The following is an 18,895-nucleotide window of genomic DNA, read 5'->3' as shown; positions in this document are numbered from 1 at the left end:
GACCGGGACTAGAACCCGGTGTGCCGGCGCCGCAAGGTGGAGGATTAGCCTGTTAAGCCACGGCACCGGCCTCATTCCATCCTTTCACTTTCAGTCTGTGTATATCTTTATTGCTGAAATGTATTTCTTATAGGCAGCATATGGAAGGGTCTTGTTTTTAAATCCACTCAGCCAGTCTGTATCTTTTAATTGGATAATTTAGTCCACTTACATTCAACGTTATTATTAATAAGTAATGGCGTGGTCCTGCCATTTTTCCATAGGTATTCTGTTGTTTGTTTCGGCTCTCCTTTGTATTATTACTGGGAGTGTTTCTGCCTCTACATTCTTTCATGATGTTTATTTCTCTCTCCATTTCCTTGTGTAGCACATCCTTGGTTATGATTTATAAGGCTGGCCAGATGGTGACAGATTCTTCCAATTTTTGTTTGTTTTGAAAGGTCTTTTTTTTTTTTTAAAGATTTTATTTATTTTATTTGAGAGGTAGAGTTACAGACAGTGAGAGGGAAAGACAGAGAGAGAGGTCTTCCATCCGATGGTTCACTCCCCAAATGACTGCAATGGCGCTGATCTGAAGCCTGGAGCCAGGAGCTTCTCCAGGTCTCCCACGTGGGTACAGGGGCCCAAGGACTTGGGCCATCTTTCACTGCATTCCCAGGCCACAATAGAGAACTGGATTGGAAGTGGAGCAGCCAGGACTAGAACTGGCACCCATATGGGATGCCGGCACCGCAGGTGGAGCATTAACCTATCGCACCATGGCACCAGCCCCGAAAGGTCTCTATTTTATCTTCAATTATAAATGAGAGCTTCGCTGGGTATAGTATTCTGGGTTGACAGTTTTTTTTCTTTAAGGACTTGGATTCTTTCCATTCTCTGCTAGCCTGTAGGGTAGGGTTTCTGATGAGAAATCTGCTGTCAGTCTAATTGCAGATCCTTCAAAGGTAATCTGGCATTTCTCTCTTGCACATTTTAGGATCTTTTCTTTGTGCTTTACTTTTGAAAGTTTAAGTATAATATGTTGTGGTGAAGATCTTTGATCATGTCTATTTGGGGTTCTGTATGCTTCCTATACTTGGATGTTCATATCTTTGTCAAGATTAGGGAAGTTTTCTTTATAAAGTACCCAGTCTTGGGTATTTTGTTATAGGATCTGAAAATGGACTAAAGCTCAAATGTTCATTATTGGTATACAGAAATATCACTGACTTTTATATAGGCCTTATAGCTTGCAATATTGGTAAAATGACGTTAATTCTAAATGCTTTCTTCTGGATTCTTTTTTTTTTTTTTTTTTTTTTTTTTTTTTGACAGGCGGAGTGGATAGTGAGAGAGAGAGAGAGAGACAGAGAGAAAGGTCTTCCTTTTTGCTATTGGTTCACCCTCCAATGGCCACTGCGGCCGGCGCATCGCGCTGATCTGAAGCCAGGAGCCAGGTGCTTCTCCTGGTCTCCCATGTGGGTGCAGGGCCCAAGCACTTGGGCCATCCTCCACTGCCTTCCCAGGCCATAGCAGAGAGCTGGCCTGGAAGAGGGGCAACTGGGATAGAATCTGGCGCCCCAACCGGGACTAGAACCCAGTGTGCCGGTGCCGCAAGGCAGAGGATTAGCCTGTTAAACCACGGCATCGGCTTCTTCTGGATTCTTTAGGACTTTCTATGTATACAATTATTTTACCTGAAAGCATAGTTTTACTTTTTGAAAATCTGTATATATTTTTTCTTGCTTTATTCCTTTGGCCTGAACCTACAGGATAATGTTGAATAGGAGTGGTCAGTGAGGACATTTTGCCTTTGTTGATGTCAGGTAGAAGGACTAATCTTTTACATTAAGTGAGATCTTTGCTGAGAAATTTCCTTTTATTCCTAGTTCATTGAGAAATTTTTTTAAAGATGAAAATATGGGGCTGCTGTTGTGGTGCAGCAAATTAAACTGCTTCCTGCAATGCAGGCATCCCTTCTGGGTGCTGGTTTGTATCCCGGCTGCTCTGCTTCCGATCCAACTCCCCCGAGTAGCTTGGGAACAGCAACAGAAGATGGCCCAAGTGTTTGGGCCCTGCTACCCATGTAAGAACCTGGAAGGGGCTCCTGGCTTCAGCCTAGCCCAGGCGTGACTGTTGTGGCCATCTAGGGAGTGAGCCGGCAGATGGAAGACTTCTCTCTCTGTAACTCTTTCAGTTAAATAAATAAATCCTTTTTAAAAAGGTGGCCATTCTGAAATGTACGTCCTGGCCTATTGAGACCGTCATGGAGTTTTTTCTTATTTGTGTTAAAGGGTTAGCCACATATGCATTCCCTATATCACCCCTACTTAGCTGTGGTGTATTATCCCCTTATATGCACCTGGATTCAATTTGCTAATATTTTGTTACAGATTTTGTTTGCATATTTGTCCTCTTATAGTGTATTTTTTGGGTTTTGATACCAGGGCACCATGAGCCTCATTACATGAGTTGAGCAATACTCCTTTTCCTTTATTTCTGAGGCAGTGTGTGTATAATGGATATTATTTTTGCCATTGGTGCTGGACAGATTCGTCAGTAAAGCTGTTTGGACCTGGACTTGTCTTTTGGGGATATGTCTTTCTTGCAAATTCAAGTTTTTAAGAATAGATATAAGAATTTTTCACCTTTATTATTGTTCCATTTTGGTTAATTTATGTGTTTTAAAATTAGATGATAGCATTTTCATCGACATAAATAGGATGGGTGAAGGTCGATATACATGGCCATCAGGTCACTCAGTCATTAGTGTTGTTCAGACTTTCTGTGTCCTTAGTGAAGCTTCATTTTCTTCAGATATTAAGAGAGCAGAGTTGCAATTTCTAACTGTCATTGTGGATTTCCAATTTCTACTTTTAGTTCCATTTTGTTTTTTACGTCATGTATTTTGCAGCTTAGGTTATCAGTTATGTACATGGGATTATACATTCTTGACAAAGTCATCTCTTTCTCCTTCAGAAATTTTCCCTTTTACCGCTGACATCATTCTTTATTCTGGAGTGTGCTTTGGTATTGGCAGATCCACTACTCTTATGCTTAGTGCTTGCGTGGTATTTTTCTTCTCTTTTTTTTCTAACCAGTGTGTGTGTTCATATTTAAATGCACTCATTGTATAATTTTGTTAAATCTATTTTTTTACTTGTGTATAACATTTCATTTTAAAATAGTTTGGATCCACTGGAATCTACAGAGAGTTATTATGTATTCCACATCCAGTTTGCTTAATGATCAACTTTTCACATTAATAAGACACAATTAATAACCCAGTATCCATACATTATTTTTTTCAATTTTTAAAATTTATTTATTTTATTACATTATATGAAAGGCAAAAACAGAGAGAGGTATCTCCCATCTACTGGTTCACTCCCCAATTGCCTATAACAGCCAGGGCTGGGCCAAGCTAAAGCCAGGAGCACAAACTCAATCTGGGCCTTCCACAGGGCAGCAGGGACCCAAGCACGCGAGCTATCACCTGCAGCGTCCCGACGTGTGCACTAGCAAGTAGCTCCTCCACGCATCATTAACTAATAGATTGCTCAGATGTCTTTATTTGTGTCTAATGTCTAATTCTCCTGTCCCAGGAGTTTATCTAAGACAGCGCATCGCATTCAGCTCCTCTCGGCTGTGACATTATCTCAGTGTTTCGATTCTTTACCTTTTTATTTTAAATACAAATTTTATCTTCCTTTTTATTTATTTATTTATTTGAAAGTCAGTTACAGGAGGAGAGCAAGAGGGTTAGAGAGAGAGAGACAGAGACAGACAGAGACAAAGAGGTCTTCTATCCTCTGCTTCACTCCCCAGATGGCCACAATGGGCAGAGCTGAGCCCATCTGAAGCCAGGAGCTTCCTCTAGGTCTCCCACGCAGGTGCAGGGGTCCAAGGACTTGGGCCATCTTCCCCTGATTTCCCAGGCCATAGCAGAGAGCTGGATCAGAAGTGGAGCAGCCGGGACTCGAACTGGTGCCCATATGGGATGCCGGCTCCACAGGCAGTGGCTCTACCCGCTACGCCCCAGCGCTGGCTGATTCTTGACCTTTCATATAGTTTTCGCTGTGTTTGAGCTTGCTCCAGTTGTTCCTTTGTCACCCTTCTCCCTGTGGATCTTGGATTGAATTTTTTTTAATGTATCGCTTTGTCTCCTTTCTTGGCTTATTCTGGTTCTCTACTTAGATGATACTTCTGACACCAAGTAGGCGGCGCTTTCCTGCTCCAAGCTGCTCTCCAATTTTGTGGGCACTAACTGGGTCCCAGGTTTCAATTCAGTACTTCCTGGTTTGTTCTGGTCTTAGGGGAGAAGTGTTCAGTCTGTCCTCTGAGGCTTTTTGAATAAGCCTTTGCCAAGTTGGGGAAGTAGCATCCCGTTCCTAGTTTGCTGAGTCTATTTGTCATAAGGTGTCAGATTTTATCAAATGCTTTCTCTACATGTATTTAGATGATCCTGTGGGTTTTGGCCTTAAGTCTGTTGATTTTCAGATGTTAAGTCGACCTTTCTTCCTGTGATAAATCCCGCTTGATCATGGTACACAGTCCTTTCTACATGGTTCCGTATTGACTTCTTTTTCCTAGTATTATGTGTTTGAGTTTCCTCCATGTCTTTTCATGACTTCATGGCTCCCTTCCTTCTAGCACCAAATCGTATCTCATTGTCTCGATGTATCACAGTTTGTTTATCTGCGTGCCTACTTGAGAAAACCTGATTGCTCTGTGCACATTCCCGTGTGGGTTCCTCTGTGGCCCAACGTTAGTACCTTTGTCTGAATGTCGGGAAGCATGACGGCCAGACCATGTTGTAAGGATCTTCTTAGTTTTGTTGAGGGACTCTTATCCCCAGACTCCCACTGCTGCCAGCAGTGACTGAGAGTTCCTGCTGCACACCCTTGCCAGGATTTGGTGTTTGCCAATGTCCCAGATTTTGGCCCTTCTAACAGTGGGTGGTGGTGTCTCATTGAAAATCCCTAATCTTCCGGGCTACCAGTGCGAAACATCTCCATTCATTCAGTTCTTTGATTTCTTTAATCAGAATTTTGTATTTTTCTTCATATATAGATATTATATATATTTTGTTAGATTTATACCAAAGTAGTTCATTTTTGAGGGTGTTAATATGAACAGCATTGTATTTTTAATTTCAAATCCACTTATTCATTGCTGATATTTAAGAAACTGCTTGGTCTTTGTACGTTACCCTTGTATCCTGCAATCTTACTATAATCATTTCTAAGAGTCACTACAGAGTTCTTATGTAGACAATCATATCGTCTATGAACAAAGCATTTTTATTTCTTCCTTTCTAATTAGTACCCCATTTTTTCCATTTCCTTATCTGATCGCACTAACTAGGACTTCCAGTATGCTATCAAAAAGAAATTGGGAGCCGGTACCGCGGCTCAATAGGCTAATCCTCCGCCTGTGGCGCCGGCACACAGGGTTCTAGTCCCGGTTGGGGTACTGGATTCTGTCCCGGTTGCTCCTCTTCCAGTCCAGCTCTCTGTTGTGGCCAGGGAGTGCAGTGGAGGATGGCCCAAGTGCTTGGGCCCTGCACCCGCATTGGAGACCAGGAGAAGCACCTGGCTCCTGGCTTCGGATCAGCACGATGCGCTGGCCGCAGCGGCCATTGGAGGGTGAACCAAAGGCAAAAAGGAAGACCTTTCTCTCTGTCTCTCTCTCTCTGTCCACTCTGCCTGTCAAGAAAAAAAAAAAAAAAAAGAAAAGAAAAGAAAAAAGAAAAAAAGAAATTGGGAGAGAAACTATCCACGCCTTATTCCTTGTCTTAGTGGAAATCTTCTAATTTCTCATCATTATTAGGTTAGCTATAGGTGTTTAATAGATATTATTTACCATGTAAAGGAAATTCCTCTATATTTTTAGCATACTGAGAGTATGTTTTATTTTTATTTTTTCTAAACATTTATTTAATCATTTGAAAGGCAGAGAGTTACAAGAGAGGCTGAAAGAAAGAGGTCTTCCATCTGCTGGTTCACTCCCAAATGGCTGCAAATGCTGAGGCTGGGCTGATCCGAAGCCAGGAGCCAGGAGCTTCTTCCAGGTCTCCTTCCAGGCCACAAGGGCCCAACGACTTGGGCCTTCTTCCCCTGCTTTCCCAGGCCATAGCAGAGAGCTGGATCAGAAGTGGAGCAGCCGGGACTCGAACTGGCGCCCATATGGGATGCTGGCACTGCAGACAGTGGCTTTACCTGGTACACTACAGCGCAGACCCTGAGAGTTTTTTTTTTTTTTTAATCATAGATTTTTGTCAAATGCTTATTCCATACATACTGATATTACCACGTCATTTTTCCTGTTTGACCTGTTAATATGAGGAATTACATTAATTGAACTTCTAAGGTTGAATCAGCTTTTACACCTGTTAGGAAAAGAGTTGCAGATTGGTGCCTCCTCACACGGGGCAGCACAGATGCTAGAAGAGGCGCAGGATAGAGAGGAGCCGTGTCTGAATTGACAGCCAGACCGAATTTATTCAGAGAAAACAAATTCGCAGAGGTGGGTGACCGACTGCCGGTGTGGACATGGTGGAACAAGTGGCAGAAGGCCCGGGGGCTGGGCCATTTTATATTTTAGGAGGGCTGGGATGCAGGTGGGGCAGGGGCAGCAGGGAGGGGAATTCCTGGAAGTGGGCGGGGCCTTGGGAACCTGGAAGAGAATACAGGGTGGGGTATGAAGGCAATGGGGTGTGAGACCCAACTGAGCTTCAAGGGCAAGGAATGCGTTCCTGTTTATCTGTCTTTTGGGCCATGAGGGAGAACGGCTGAGGGTATGTCTTTGTTCCATCAGTTTCTGGGACAAATCCCACTTGATTGTGGTATGTAATTGGTGTTATATGCTACTGAATTCTATTTCCTGCTATTTTGTTGGAAAAAATTTTTTTTTTTTTTTTTGACAGGCAGAGTGGACACAGAGAGACAGAGAGAAAGGTCTTCCTTTGCCGTTGGTTCACCCTCCAATGGCTGCCGCAGCCGGCGCACTGCGCTGATCCAAAGGCAGGAGCCAGGTGCTTCTCCTGGTCTCCCGTGGGGTGCAGGGCCCAAGCACTTGGGCCATCCTCCACTGCACTCCCTGGCCACAGCAGAGAGCTGGCCTGGAAGAGGGGCAACCGGGACAGAATCCGGCGCCCCAACCGGGACTAGAACCCGGTGTGCTGGCGCCACAGGCGGAGGATTAGCCTGTTGAGCCACGGCGCCAGCCTTGTTGAATATTTTTATACTTAGGCTCATGGGAGATATTGGTCTTTAGTTTTCTTTTGTTGTAATGTCTTTGGCTTTGGTATTACGGTAATGTTGACTCCACTTATCTTTTCTGAAACAAGGTTTAGAGAGTTGTTATCATTTCTTTAAATGTTTGGTGGAGCTCACCAGTGAACCTATCTGCATGTGGTACTTTCTGCTTTCGTAGGTTATTAATTACTGGTTCAATTTCTTTAATAGATTTAGACGAATTCATATTGTTTATTTCTTCGCTCATGAATTCTTTCAAATTGTGTCTTTCAAGGGACTGGTCCACTTCATCTAAATTATCACATTTGTGGCCAGAGAGCTGTTCACAATAGTCATTTATTATCTTTTCATATCTGTAGGACTTGTGGTGATATCTCCTCTTTTATTTTTTTCAAAATTTCTATTTTTCTTTACTTATTTTCATTCTGTTGAAAGGCAGAGAGAAAGAAACATTCAATTGAATTTTTTAGAATTTGCAATATAAATGTTCAGTTGATCTAAGCCCATTTTCAAATAACGTGACATTTCACAGTCAGGACAGCACCTTTCTCGAATACTCTCTGTGAGAGCCTGGCAGGGTTCCAGGAAATAAAACTCACAAGGTGTGGGGAGCTCCTCCTATGACTGTGTCCCCGGGGTTCTTATTCTTAGACACAGTGGGCTTCAGCCACAGTTCTAGTTCTCTGTTCCCACCAAAGTTCCTGTGGATGGATTCTTGTTCCAGTAAGCTCTGGTTCTCTGAAGTCGCTCTAAGTCTCTCTAAGTGGGGGCAAGTGTTTTGCCCTATGACCTCATCTTTCTCACATACCCAAGAAAAGTTGTTGGTTTCTCAGTTTGTTAGTTGTTGTTAAAATTGTGTGATGAGTTCCAGCTTTTTATTTGTTGGGCCAGGAACCAGAAGTCTCTGTGCACAGTTTTCTTATGACACATTAGTTCTCTCTGTTGCAATGGGGCTGTTCATATTCTCCCCTCATTCATTTTGGTACTGTGTGGACTGTCAAAATGTCCATGTAGTTGAAGTTTTCTAATTTGTTAACATAGTCACTGTATTTCCTTATATTATTATTTATTTCTGTAAAGTTGGCAGTAATGTTTCTGCAAGGTGTCTAGAGCGTAACAAATCTTCCCAGGTAGATGAATCAATTAATTCACAAGCTTTTATTGGGATTCCGCTCCAGGGTGAGGTTCTCCGGTCCCAACAGAGCGGGGGCTGGGAAAGTCACGCTTCAGAGGTTGGGAGGGCTCCTTTTATAGATACAGGGTGTGGGGGTTAAAGGTCTGATCCTCATTGGTTGACCTTTAGGCACCTGCTGGGACCTTGACAAGGACTTTTCTTCCCCAGAAGTACAGGTAGGGACTCTCCATTCCCGGAAGTATAGGCCTTCTCTCCTTGAGGATCCCAAAGCTACCAGTTTCTTCTTTTATTTGTGATTTTAGTAATTTGGATTGTCCATCTTTTTCTTGATCATTCTAGCTAACATTTTGTCAATTTTGTTGATATTGTCAAATACCCAATTTTCAGTTTCATCCTTTTCTCTATTATTTTTGTACTTTTATTTAATCCATTTCTGCTCAAATATTTATTATATTGTCTCTATTTGCTTTGAGTTTAGGTTTCTCTTCCTTTTTCCTGCCTTGCAGAGAAGGTTAGTTGATTGATTTGAAATCTTTCCTGTTTTTTTTTTTCTTTTTTTGTAGATGTTTACTGCTATAAATTTCCCTCATTATACTCATTACTAAGAATGGGAAATTGAGGTATTGACTGTTGTTCTCCCATTATGTTTGCCAGTTTTGGCCTCATGTATTTTGAGGTTTTTCTGTTCGGCATACGTATGTTCATAAATGCTCTGTCTCCCTGATGTGTTGCCTCTTTTATCGTTATAAAATGTCCCTCTTTATCATCACTACATTTTTTAGTCAGAAGTTTATTTTATCTGTTATTAACACAGTTGCTCCAGCTTTCTTAAGGTCACTGTGTGCATGATTTGGTTTTTCCATCTTTTAGCTTCCTATATACTGTGTTTTAAAACCGAAAATGTAAGAACTGTATAGAGTTTATAAGTATACTTTGAGTCTGATGATTTCTGTTTTCTGATTGGATCCTTTAAGCCATCCTTACTTAATGCTATTATTGCTACACTTGACTTACTTCTAATATTTTACTATTTTATATGTTTCATGTGTTTTTTTCTTTATTTCTGCCTTACTGCTTTATTTTCAGTAAGTGAGTATTTTCTAGTATAACATTTTAATATCTTTAATTACTTTTTCAAAATATTTCTTGAGTTTTTTTCCTGTTGGTTGCTCTAGGACTTTCTATAGGCATGTAACTTGTCAGAATCTGTTTCATTTTATACTAAGATAATTCCAGTGAGATATGGAAATGTTACAGCTCTATTTCCTCTCTTTCCTTTTTGCAATATTTTCATTTTACATATTATATCTATGTATGTTAAAACTCAACACACTTTTATCATTACTGCTTTATATAATTATATGTCTATTAAAATTTATATATATATGTATATGTATGTGTGTGTGTGTGTGTATAGTTATAGAGGTTACTGATCGTTGTTGTTTCCATTTTTAGCTTTTGTTCCTATGGATTTAACTCCAGGTGTAATTTTCTTCCTCCAATACAACTTTGCTCCTACCCACTCCTTTGTGCTGCTATTATCAAATGTGTTATATTTAATATTATATTTATATTTTATTGTTTTCATATCACTGACAGTCTCATGGGATTTCTCACATTTGTGACTTGATGTTTTCTCTCGCTGCCTTTAAAATCCTCTCTTTGTCCCTGACTTTTAACAGTTGAAATATAATGTTCCTCAGGGAAGACTCTTTGGAATGAATCTGAATGGGGATCTTTAAGCTTCTTGGGTCTGGAGGTCCATAAATCTTCCAAGACTAGGAATAATTTCAGTAATTATTACGTTTTCTGTCCATGTCTTTGTCTCTTTTCCTTCTGTAGTGCCTATAGTGTGAATATTTTTCCATTTAATGGTGCCTCACAAGTACTGTTGTCTGTCTGCACTCTTTTTCATTCTCTCTATTCTGAGTAATTTCAAAAAGTGTAATCTTGAAATCCAGGGATTATTTTATGCTTGATCTAGTCTGCTGTTGCAATTATCTATTGCACTTTTGTCTCATTCTTTGACTTCTTCAGCTCCAAGACTTCTGTTTGGTTCTTTTTCATATCTGTCTGCTAACTTTCTCATTCAGGTCATGACCTGTTTTTCTGATTTTACTGAATCATCGTGTTCATTCTCCTTTATCTCACTGAATTTGCTTGATAATATTATTTTGAACTCTCCATTTCCTGTGGCCGTGACTGCAGGTTACTGTGATCCTTTGATGGCGCCATGCTTCCTTGCTCCTTCGTGTGTCCTGTGTCCCTGCCTTTGCCTCTGTGAATCTGGTAATCACTTACTTCGATCTTCACAGAGTGGCTTTCACAGGACAGACTTTCCCTGAGAGAGAGCTGTAGCATGCTAGTTGAGAGAGGTATGGTGATCGGTCCCCTGTAGATGTGGTGATACAGGCTCTGGGATTCTTCTTCAGGTTCTGGGAGATGAGGCTCTATGTGGTAGTGGCTCTGGCCCTGGGATGGTGGGACACAGCTTCATCTCAGACTCCAGGAGGCTGGGTGCAGAGGCAGTAAGGACCAAGTGTGGTAGAATACAGCTGTAAATCTTGTTTTAAAAATGCACACAAGTATTGGGGCTGGCGCCATGGCTCACTAGGTTAATACTCCGCCTGCGGTGCCAGCACCTCATTTGGGTGCCGGGTTCTAGTCCTGGTTGCTCCTCTTCCAGTCCAGCTCTCTGCTGTGGCCCGGGAGGGCAGTGGAGGATGGCCCAAGTGCTTGGGCCCCTGCACCCACATGGGAGACCAGGAGAAGCACCTGGCTCCTGCCTTCAGATGGGCGCAGCACCGGCTGTAGCGGCCATTTTGGGGGTGAACCAACGGAAGGAAGACCTGTCTCTCTGTCTCTCTCTCTCACTGTCTATAATTCTACCTGTCAAATAAATCAATAGAAAAAAAATTTTTTAAATGCACATAAGTATCAAAATATAAGAAAGAGAGATAACTGATGGTAAAAGGAGCCCCATATTCTTGACCACATCCACCTCGATTGGAGCTTCCTTTAAACTTCTCTGGGGCTCAAGTGCTGCAGGCTCTGATGTTCTGAGTTGTGGTGACTCTTGAACAAATGTGTCACTTTCCCTGTGTGCTCAGGACAGTCTCCAGAGATGTCAGTGGTGTTTTATAATCTTCACCACTTATGCTTCCATCAGGGAAGTGAATGACCTCTTTAAAAAATTAAGTTCTGTACTTAGTCATTTAAAGACATTTTCAAATTTTTATATTCCTTTCTTAACTTCCCACAGCAAATTCACTGCCCAATTGTTCGTTTCTGGGGGTACTGATTTCAATTTTGTTTTTCTCAGAATATGTGTGTTATGTGTATTTCAGAATATCACCTCTTTTTTTTTTTTTTTTGACAGGCAGAGTGGATAGTGAGAGAGAGAGACAGAGAGAAAGGTCTTCCTTTTGCCGTTGGTTCACCCTCCAATGGCCGCCGCGGTAGGCGCGCTGCGACCTGCGCATCGCGCTGATCCGATGGCAGGAGCCAGGTGCTTCTCCTGGTCTCCCATGGGGTGCAGGGCCCAAGGACTTGGGCCATCCTCCACTGCACTCCCTGGCCACGCAGAGAGCTGGCCTGGAAGAGGGGCAACCGGGACAGGATCGGTGCCCCGACCGGGACTAGAACCCGGTGTGCCGGCGCCGCAAGGCAGAGGATTAGCCTAGTGAGCCGCGGCGCCGGCCAGAATATCACCTCTTGAGTGGGAGGTCCTGACATTCTGTTTGTAGTCCGGGTTCTGTGCTTGTCTTTAGTGCACACTTTATGGGCACCCCTTTTGGAACCACCTCACATGTTGCCAATGTGGGGTTCTTGTCTAACGGTGGCACTGTGCACACCGCAGCTCCTGTCACTGAACATTGTCTAACTGTGGCACCGTGCACACCGCAGCTCCTGTCACTGAACATTGTCTAACTGTGGCACCATGCATACCACAGGTCCTGTCACTGAACATTGTCTAACTGTGGCACCATGCACACCGCAGCTCCTGTCACTGAACATTGTCTAACTATGGCACTGTGCACACCACGGCTCCTGTCACTGAGCATTGTCTAATGGTGGCACTGTGCATACTGCAGGTCCTGTCACTGAACAAGTGGGCAGATCTGCCCAGATTCCATTTTTTTTTTATTATTTGACAGGTAGAGTTATAGACAGTGAGAGAGAGAGACAGAGAGAAAGGTCTTCCTTCCATTGGTTCACTCCCCTAATGGCCGCTACGTCCAGCGCTGCGCTGATCTGAAGCCAGGAGCTGGGTGCTTCCTCCTGGTCTCCCATGTGGGTGCAGGGACCCAAGCACTTGGGCCATCCTCCGCTGCCCTCCTGGACCACAGCAGAGAGCTGGGCTGGAAGAGGAGCAATTGAGACTAGTACCTGGCGCCCCAACCGGGACTAGAACCTGGGGTGCCTGCACCACAGGCGGAGGATTAGCCAAGTGAGCCATGGGACTGGCCCCCAGATTCCATTTCTGAAGGTGTATTTCCTTCTGCTTCCTCAGGTGTGTAGCTCTGCATAATTGTAATTACAGGTGCTTACCACAGTGTTTTTGGCTTTTTTTTTTTTAAGATTTATTTATTTATATGAAAGGCACAGTTACAAAGAGACAGAGGCAGAGAGAGAGAGAGAGAGAGAGAGAGAGAGAGAGATATCTTCCATCTGCTGGTTCATTCCCCAAATGGCCACAATGGCCAGAGCTGGACCAATCCAAGCCAGGAGCCAGGAGCTTCTGAGTCTCCCATGTGGTTGCAGGGACCCAAGGACCTGGGCCATCTTCTGCTGCTTTCCCAGTGGCATTAGTAGGGAGCTGGATAGGAAGTGGAGCAGCCAGGACTCTAACGGGCACCCCTATGGGATGCTGGTGTTGTGAGTGGCGGCTTTACCTGCTGCGCCAGGACACTGGCCCTTGGCTTCCTCTGTTGGATGAGAGAACTCCGCCCTAGCCAACAGCTCTGAGCCTTGGATGCACCTCTACACCCTTCCTCAGATAGGGCACTTTAGGCATGGTCACTACTATCTGCTTCAGATTCTCATGGTTTATCTCTGTTCTGTGTCTGATCCATGTACACGTGTACCTCTCTGAGTGTGCGTGTTTATGTGTGTATCATAAATATACATAGTGTTCAAAGTGGACAGATGTCCTTAAATTATGACCTTATGGGGGCTGGTGCTGTGGCGTAGTAGGCTAAGCCTCCACTGGAGCAGTCATCCTATATGGGTGCTGGTTTGTGTCCAGGCTGCTCCTCTTCCCATCCAGCTCTCTGCTATGGCGTGGGAAAGCAGTAGAAGATGGCCCAAGCGCTCATGTCCCTGTTTCTAGCTTCGGGTCAGCCCAGTTCCAGCCCATGCAGTCATCTGGGGAGTGAACCAGTGGGTGGAAGACCTCTCTCTCTGTCTCTCCCTCTCACTGCCTGTAACTACCTCTCAGGTAAATAAAATCTTCCCAAAAAATTATGATCTTACAATGTTCATATTCACAGGCACTGTGAGGGGTGAGTAAACCTTTTTGTGCCAAGGACTGTTAAGATATTCATAACATCATCCATGGGCCACACAGCCCTATTAGTTTAAACGTCAGTCTGCTGTGGGTTTATTTATGACCTCGAGTGCTGCCTGCAGGTGCCTTGACAGGGCCAGACCACACGATCTCACAGGTCTTACCTGGCCCCAGGAGGACTCCTTCCACTCCTACACAGATGTCTGAAACTCTCACAAAGGTGACTTTGTACATCCTTTGTAGATATCCCTGCAGATCCTCAGACCAAATTTACTTTTAATTTTTATGTAATGATATATTTTCTTGTATTTTTTTCATTTTCTAGTTTGCTAAAGAAAGCCTATGTTTACCAAAGGATAAAAAATTACTTTGTAAAATTTGCTTCCATCATTTCTACTTATTTATTTTTACATCAGAATACCCCATTACTATATTATGGTATTGTCTACCAGTACTGTTTATTTATTTATTTATTTTGGACAGGCAGAGTGGACAGTGAGAGAGAGAGACAGAGAGAAAGGTCTTCCTTTTGCCGTTGGTTCACCCGTACTGTTTATTATTAAATTTTTATTATTTAACCATTAAATTGAAAGTGCACATTTGAAAATGCACTAGATCCCCTTATAAGTTTCACTTCTGAATTGTTTGGTGGTGTCTCAGCAGAAGCAAACTGTGTTGCTTCTGTAACTCTACAGTGAGTTTTCAGCCCTCTTAGAGTTCCTCTACTAGCTTTTCTGGTATGTTTCATGTTGAGTGCCTCCAGGGGCAGTTTTTTTAAAACAAAAAGAACAGTTCCTCAGACTGTTTTCATGATGAATAGAAAAGCAAGTCGAATTCAGACTTACTCGTCACGAGTGCGATGTCGAAAGGCACGCTGATTCTCCCCTCGGCTTTTCGTGTCAGGCCCATCAGGAGACCGAGAAGCCCTCCAGCCCCGGAGTCCAAAGCGTGGAAGTTGATGTGTTCTCTGAGGATATTTGTCCGACTTCACAGAACCCCCAAAAGGTGACTTTCCCTGGATGTCGCTGGAGGGAACATGTCGCCCATCCACAAGACAGCCTGGGCGAAAGCTGCCAGGGGCTGGGCAGTTCTCTGTTGTGGGGGGCTTTTCTGTGACTTTTAGGGTTCTGAGCCGCATGCTTGGCTCTTCCCACTAGATGCCAGTAGCAGTAGAAATGTCTCTAGATATTACCAGAATATCTCTGGAGGAAAAATCAGTGGGCACCACCGGCCTGCGCCTATATTCACGCAGTCCAGGTGGCTGACAATGTCTCAGCGAAGCCGTCTTCGCACCTGGTTTCCCGCACTGGGGCTAGGGGGCTATCAGGGCTTCGCTTCGTGGGAAGGGAAGAGTGAGGTGCTGTGTCTTCACACTCTTGGCCGGTCGTCTGCCGTGGACCGTGGTCAGTCTGTTGTCTCCTGGAGTCAGGCTGGTCAGAGAGCGCAGGGAAGTGCACTCTGGGAGGGCTGTTTCCCTTAGACCTGGAAGACTTGGGCTGGGTGACTTCATCCCAAGCAGCTCAGACAATGAACTGGTTGCTCTACGAGTAAGTGCCCCCTTCCCTTTGCTCTGATGTGCAGAAGTCTGATACCAACAGTGTCCTCTCGGAATGTAGCACCATCGATCTCCAGGAGGCCTTCCGGTGGTTCGCAGAAGCGGCGCCCAAAAAGCAGCCAGACAGGTGCTTGCCCAAAGGTGAGTGCCGGGTTCCTGCTCGCAGCACACAGGGTCTTCGCCTGAGATTTGTGTTCTTTGAAGCTCTGTGGTTTGGGCAGATGCCTTCTTCTGTTTCTATGAGGACCACAGCAAAGAGAGGGCGTCTGGAAATGTGGGGTCCAGGTGGAGGGGATTTCAGGATCTCCTTTTTGGTGGGCTCCACTCACACCACCCAACAGGCAGGTTAGAGACTCTTTAGAGAACCTTCATAGAGAGCCCACTGGGCCAGGGTGTCTGGCACTTGTGAAGTCCCCCATCATCATCAGGAGGCATCTGAAGTCATTGACCGACCAAGACAGAAACGTGGCCATTTTGGTTAGGCTCTTCAGTTCAGCAGAAGGGTGGTCAGGTTCCAGTGCGGCCTCTCCACTTAGCGACTGGGTGCCTCGTTCAGGGGAGCTAACCTCTCTGCGCCTGCCTCGTTTACAAAATTACTGCAAAGTGTTGCTGTGGGCATTGCGTTGGTGGAGCTGCGTTGAGTAACCCCCATGCAGCCTTTCCTGAGCCCCTGAGGCCCTGAGCCCAGGAGGTGCCCCCTTTCAGAGTGCCTTCGTTGGTCCTTGAATCCAACACGGACACGGACGATTTATTTGTGTCTGTCTCCCCGAGGAGGTGCTTCAGAGGCCAGCATTGTGTCTCCAGGGTAGGGAGGCAAGCCAGCAAGTGTTGGTAAACAAGTAAATACAGCGTTTAACGAATGAACGAATAGATTAATCTAAAAATTAAAAAGGCCCCTTTAAGTGTGGGCTTGAACTGGGCCCAGAAGGAACACCAAGAGTGGGCTTTCCTGTTTCCAGCCCCAGTGCAGGACAGATGCCAGGCTGAGGGTTCCCACTGGGCCACAGCTCTCCTAACTGACGTTTGGACACATCCCCCAGGCGTGCACAGGAGGCCACCGTGGAGGTGGGGGAGAAAGGTGGCTTCTACAAGGAGAGAGGTGCAGGATAAAGAAATAGTCTGTTAGTAGTATTTTTTTTAAAAAGATTTATTTATTTATTTGAAAGTCAGAGTTACACAGAGAGAGAAGAGGTTAGAGAAAGAGAGAGAGAGCTATCTCCCATCCACTAGTCCACTTCCCAATTGGCTGCAATGGCTGGAGCTGTGCCAATTCGAAGCCAGGAGCCCGGAGCCAGGAGCTTCCTCCGGGTCATTCACACGGGTGCGGGGGCCCAAGGACTTGGACCATCTTCTACTGCCCTCCCAGGCCATAGCAGAGAGCTGGATCAGAAGTGGAGCAGCTGGGACCTGAACTGGCACCCACATGGGATGCCAGCACTGCAGGTGGTGGCCTCACCCGCTACGCCACAGCGCCGGCCCCTTAGGAACATGGACCTACTGATGTCCTGAGAGATGGAGAGAGAACGTGGGCAGAGTGAGGAGCCCTCGGTTGTGGAGAAGTTGAAGAGAACATGAGCGGAGTGAGCGAGGACCAGCAGGGTCTGCAGACGGGCAGCAGGAGACGAGGTGATGTGACCCACGGTGAAGGCACGCGTGTGTTGAGAACACACACGTGTAACTGGAACATGCATTTGCCGTTACCTGTGAATGTTTCTATAACGTGGCAGATTCTTCCCTGTGTGGCTTGAGAGGCTCACAAAGCCTGTGGCCGTCCCTTTCTCGTTTCCTGCAGCCCAGTGGACACCGTCTGTATACTGTTCCCAAAAAGACTGCCGCACGAGAGCCATGAGCCGGCAGTGGTACGTGATGGTGCCCGTGTGCCGATGTCACTGAGCTGACACTGCCTGTCTCTGCGGAACTCAGCCGGCTTCCTTCCTGCAAGTGCTGGTGCGTGGCAGCCAGCTGGGAAACGAGGCCCTGCCTCACACGTCTGTCACTCTCCTCTCAGAACCGCTGGGCTGGCCTGACCAGGCCTTTCTTAGTTGGCACCAGGCAGCAAGTGGAAACACGAAAGCGTCTTCACGGCCGGGGCTCGGAACTGGCACACTGTGACTTCCGCTGCACTCGACTGGCAAAAGCAACTCGCCTGGAGCAGCCAGACTCCACTTCTTTAATGGGGGAGACTGGGGCTGCCTCTGTGGTACAGCGGCTTAACCCACACCACAGCCTGTGGAGCCGGCATCCCATATGGATGCTGGTTTGAGATGCACTTCTGATCCAGCTCCCTGCTAATGCCCCTGGGAAAGCAGTGGAAGGCGGCCCAAGTTCCTGGGCCCTGAACCCATGTGGGAGACCTGGAAGAAGCACCTGGCTCCTGACTTCGGCCTGGCCCAGCCCTAGCCACTGCAGCCATTTGGGGAGTGAACCAGTGGATGGAAGACCTCTCTCTTTCTCTTTCTCTGTCTCTCCCTCTCTCTCTGCAAGCTTTGCCTTTCAAAGAAAGAAATCTTTTTTAAAAAAATAGGGGAGACTGCAGACTACATGGGTAAGGGTATGACTATAGGAAGGGACGAAGCACTGGGCTGTTAATGCGATGTACTGCAGGATGCTAATGATCGTGCTGCTTCTGATCCCCTCAGGCCTGAGTTCCTGTTGCCCGTGCTGCAGCGTGGACAAGAGAAAGTCCCCCTGGGCCACTTGGTGGAACCTGCGGAAAACCTGCTACCAGATAGTAAAACACAGCTGGTTTGAGAGCTTCATTATCTTTGTGATTCTGCTGAGCAGTGGGACACTGGTAAATGACGGTGGCCTGGTGGGGGCCTTGAGCATCAGGGAAGCCTGGGGGGGGGGGGTGCTGCATGTTGGCCTGGTCTCCTGCGGCTATGAGTGTGGCCTACCAGGTGGAAGTAGGATCTGCACCACGGGTTGGCTCAGGAAGCAGAGTTTTGCACAACTTCTAGGATCCCACTCCGACTAGGAAATCCCCAAGCCAAGGATGGTTTACCTTTGGGGAAAAGTAACTCAAGCCAGGACCGTAAGTTGACTTCTGGAATCTGACTCTTGGGTCCAGGCCTCTCCATCTACCTCTCGTTTCTGGGAGATTTCTAGACATTTGCACTGTATTCTACATGTTTCCTCCTCTAGACAGCAGAGCTCCTACCCTCTCTTTTCTTGAAGGCCATGTGCTGCTTCCCCAAAGGTAAAATACAGGGTCAGAACAGGATGGAATAAGTTGCCTTGAGATTTCTCATCACCCGTGATCCTTGAATGGCAGAACAAGGCGCTGTCGTGTTCTGTGCGTGATCTTTCTGCATCAGGGTGTGGTGCGAGTCCCAGTGAGACTTGAGAATAACTCTGAACCCATTCACCTCACAGCCGTGGAGCCGTGAACTTCGGCTCTCTGTGCGTTGGCCCTTCCAGTCTCCCTGCCCAACCCTAGGGGCGGTATCTTCTCTCTT

At 45.6% G+C, this 18,895-nt stretch overlaps 1 protein-coding gene across 1 annotated transcript in view; it reads left to right on the top strand.

Annotated features, from left to right (window-relative positions):
• The window catches only part of SCN11A (sodium voltage-gated channel alpha subunit 11), a 116,606-nt gene that overhangs the window by 72,177 nt on the left and 25,534 nt on the right, over positions 1-18,895 (top strand). Inside the window, exons 16-18 of the mRNA XM_062182747.1 lie at positions 14,786-14,887; positions 15,464-15,578; positions 18,077-18,231. Of these exons, the coding sequence (XP_062038731.1) occupies positions 14,786-14,887; positions 15,464-15,578; positions 18,077-18,231 (372 nt within the window). The remainder of the gene's footprint in view (positions 1-14,785; positions 14,888-15,463; positions 15,579-18,076; positions 18,232-18,895) is intronic.

The sequence above is a fragment of the Lepus europaeus genome, chromosome 2 (genome assembly GCF_033115175.1).
Source record: "Lepus europaeus isolate LE1 chromosome 2, mLepTim1.pri, whole genome shotgun sequence".
Lineage (NCBI taxonomy): Eukaryota > Metazoa > Chordata > Mammalia > Lagomorpha > Leporidae > Lepus > Lepus europaeus.
Note: the sequence above shows the minus strand (reverse complement) of the source record. Positions and strands in the feature narration are given on the sequence as shown.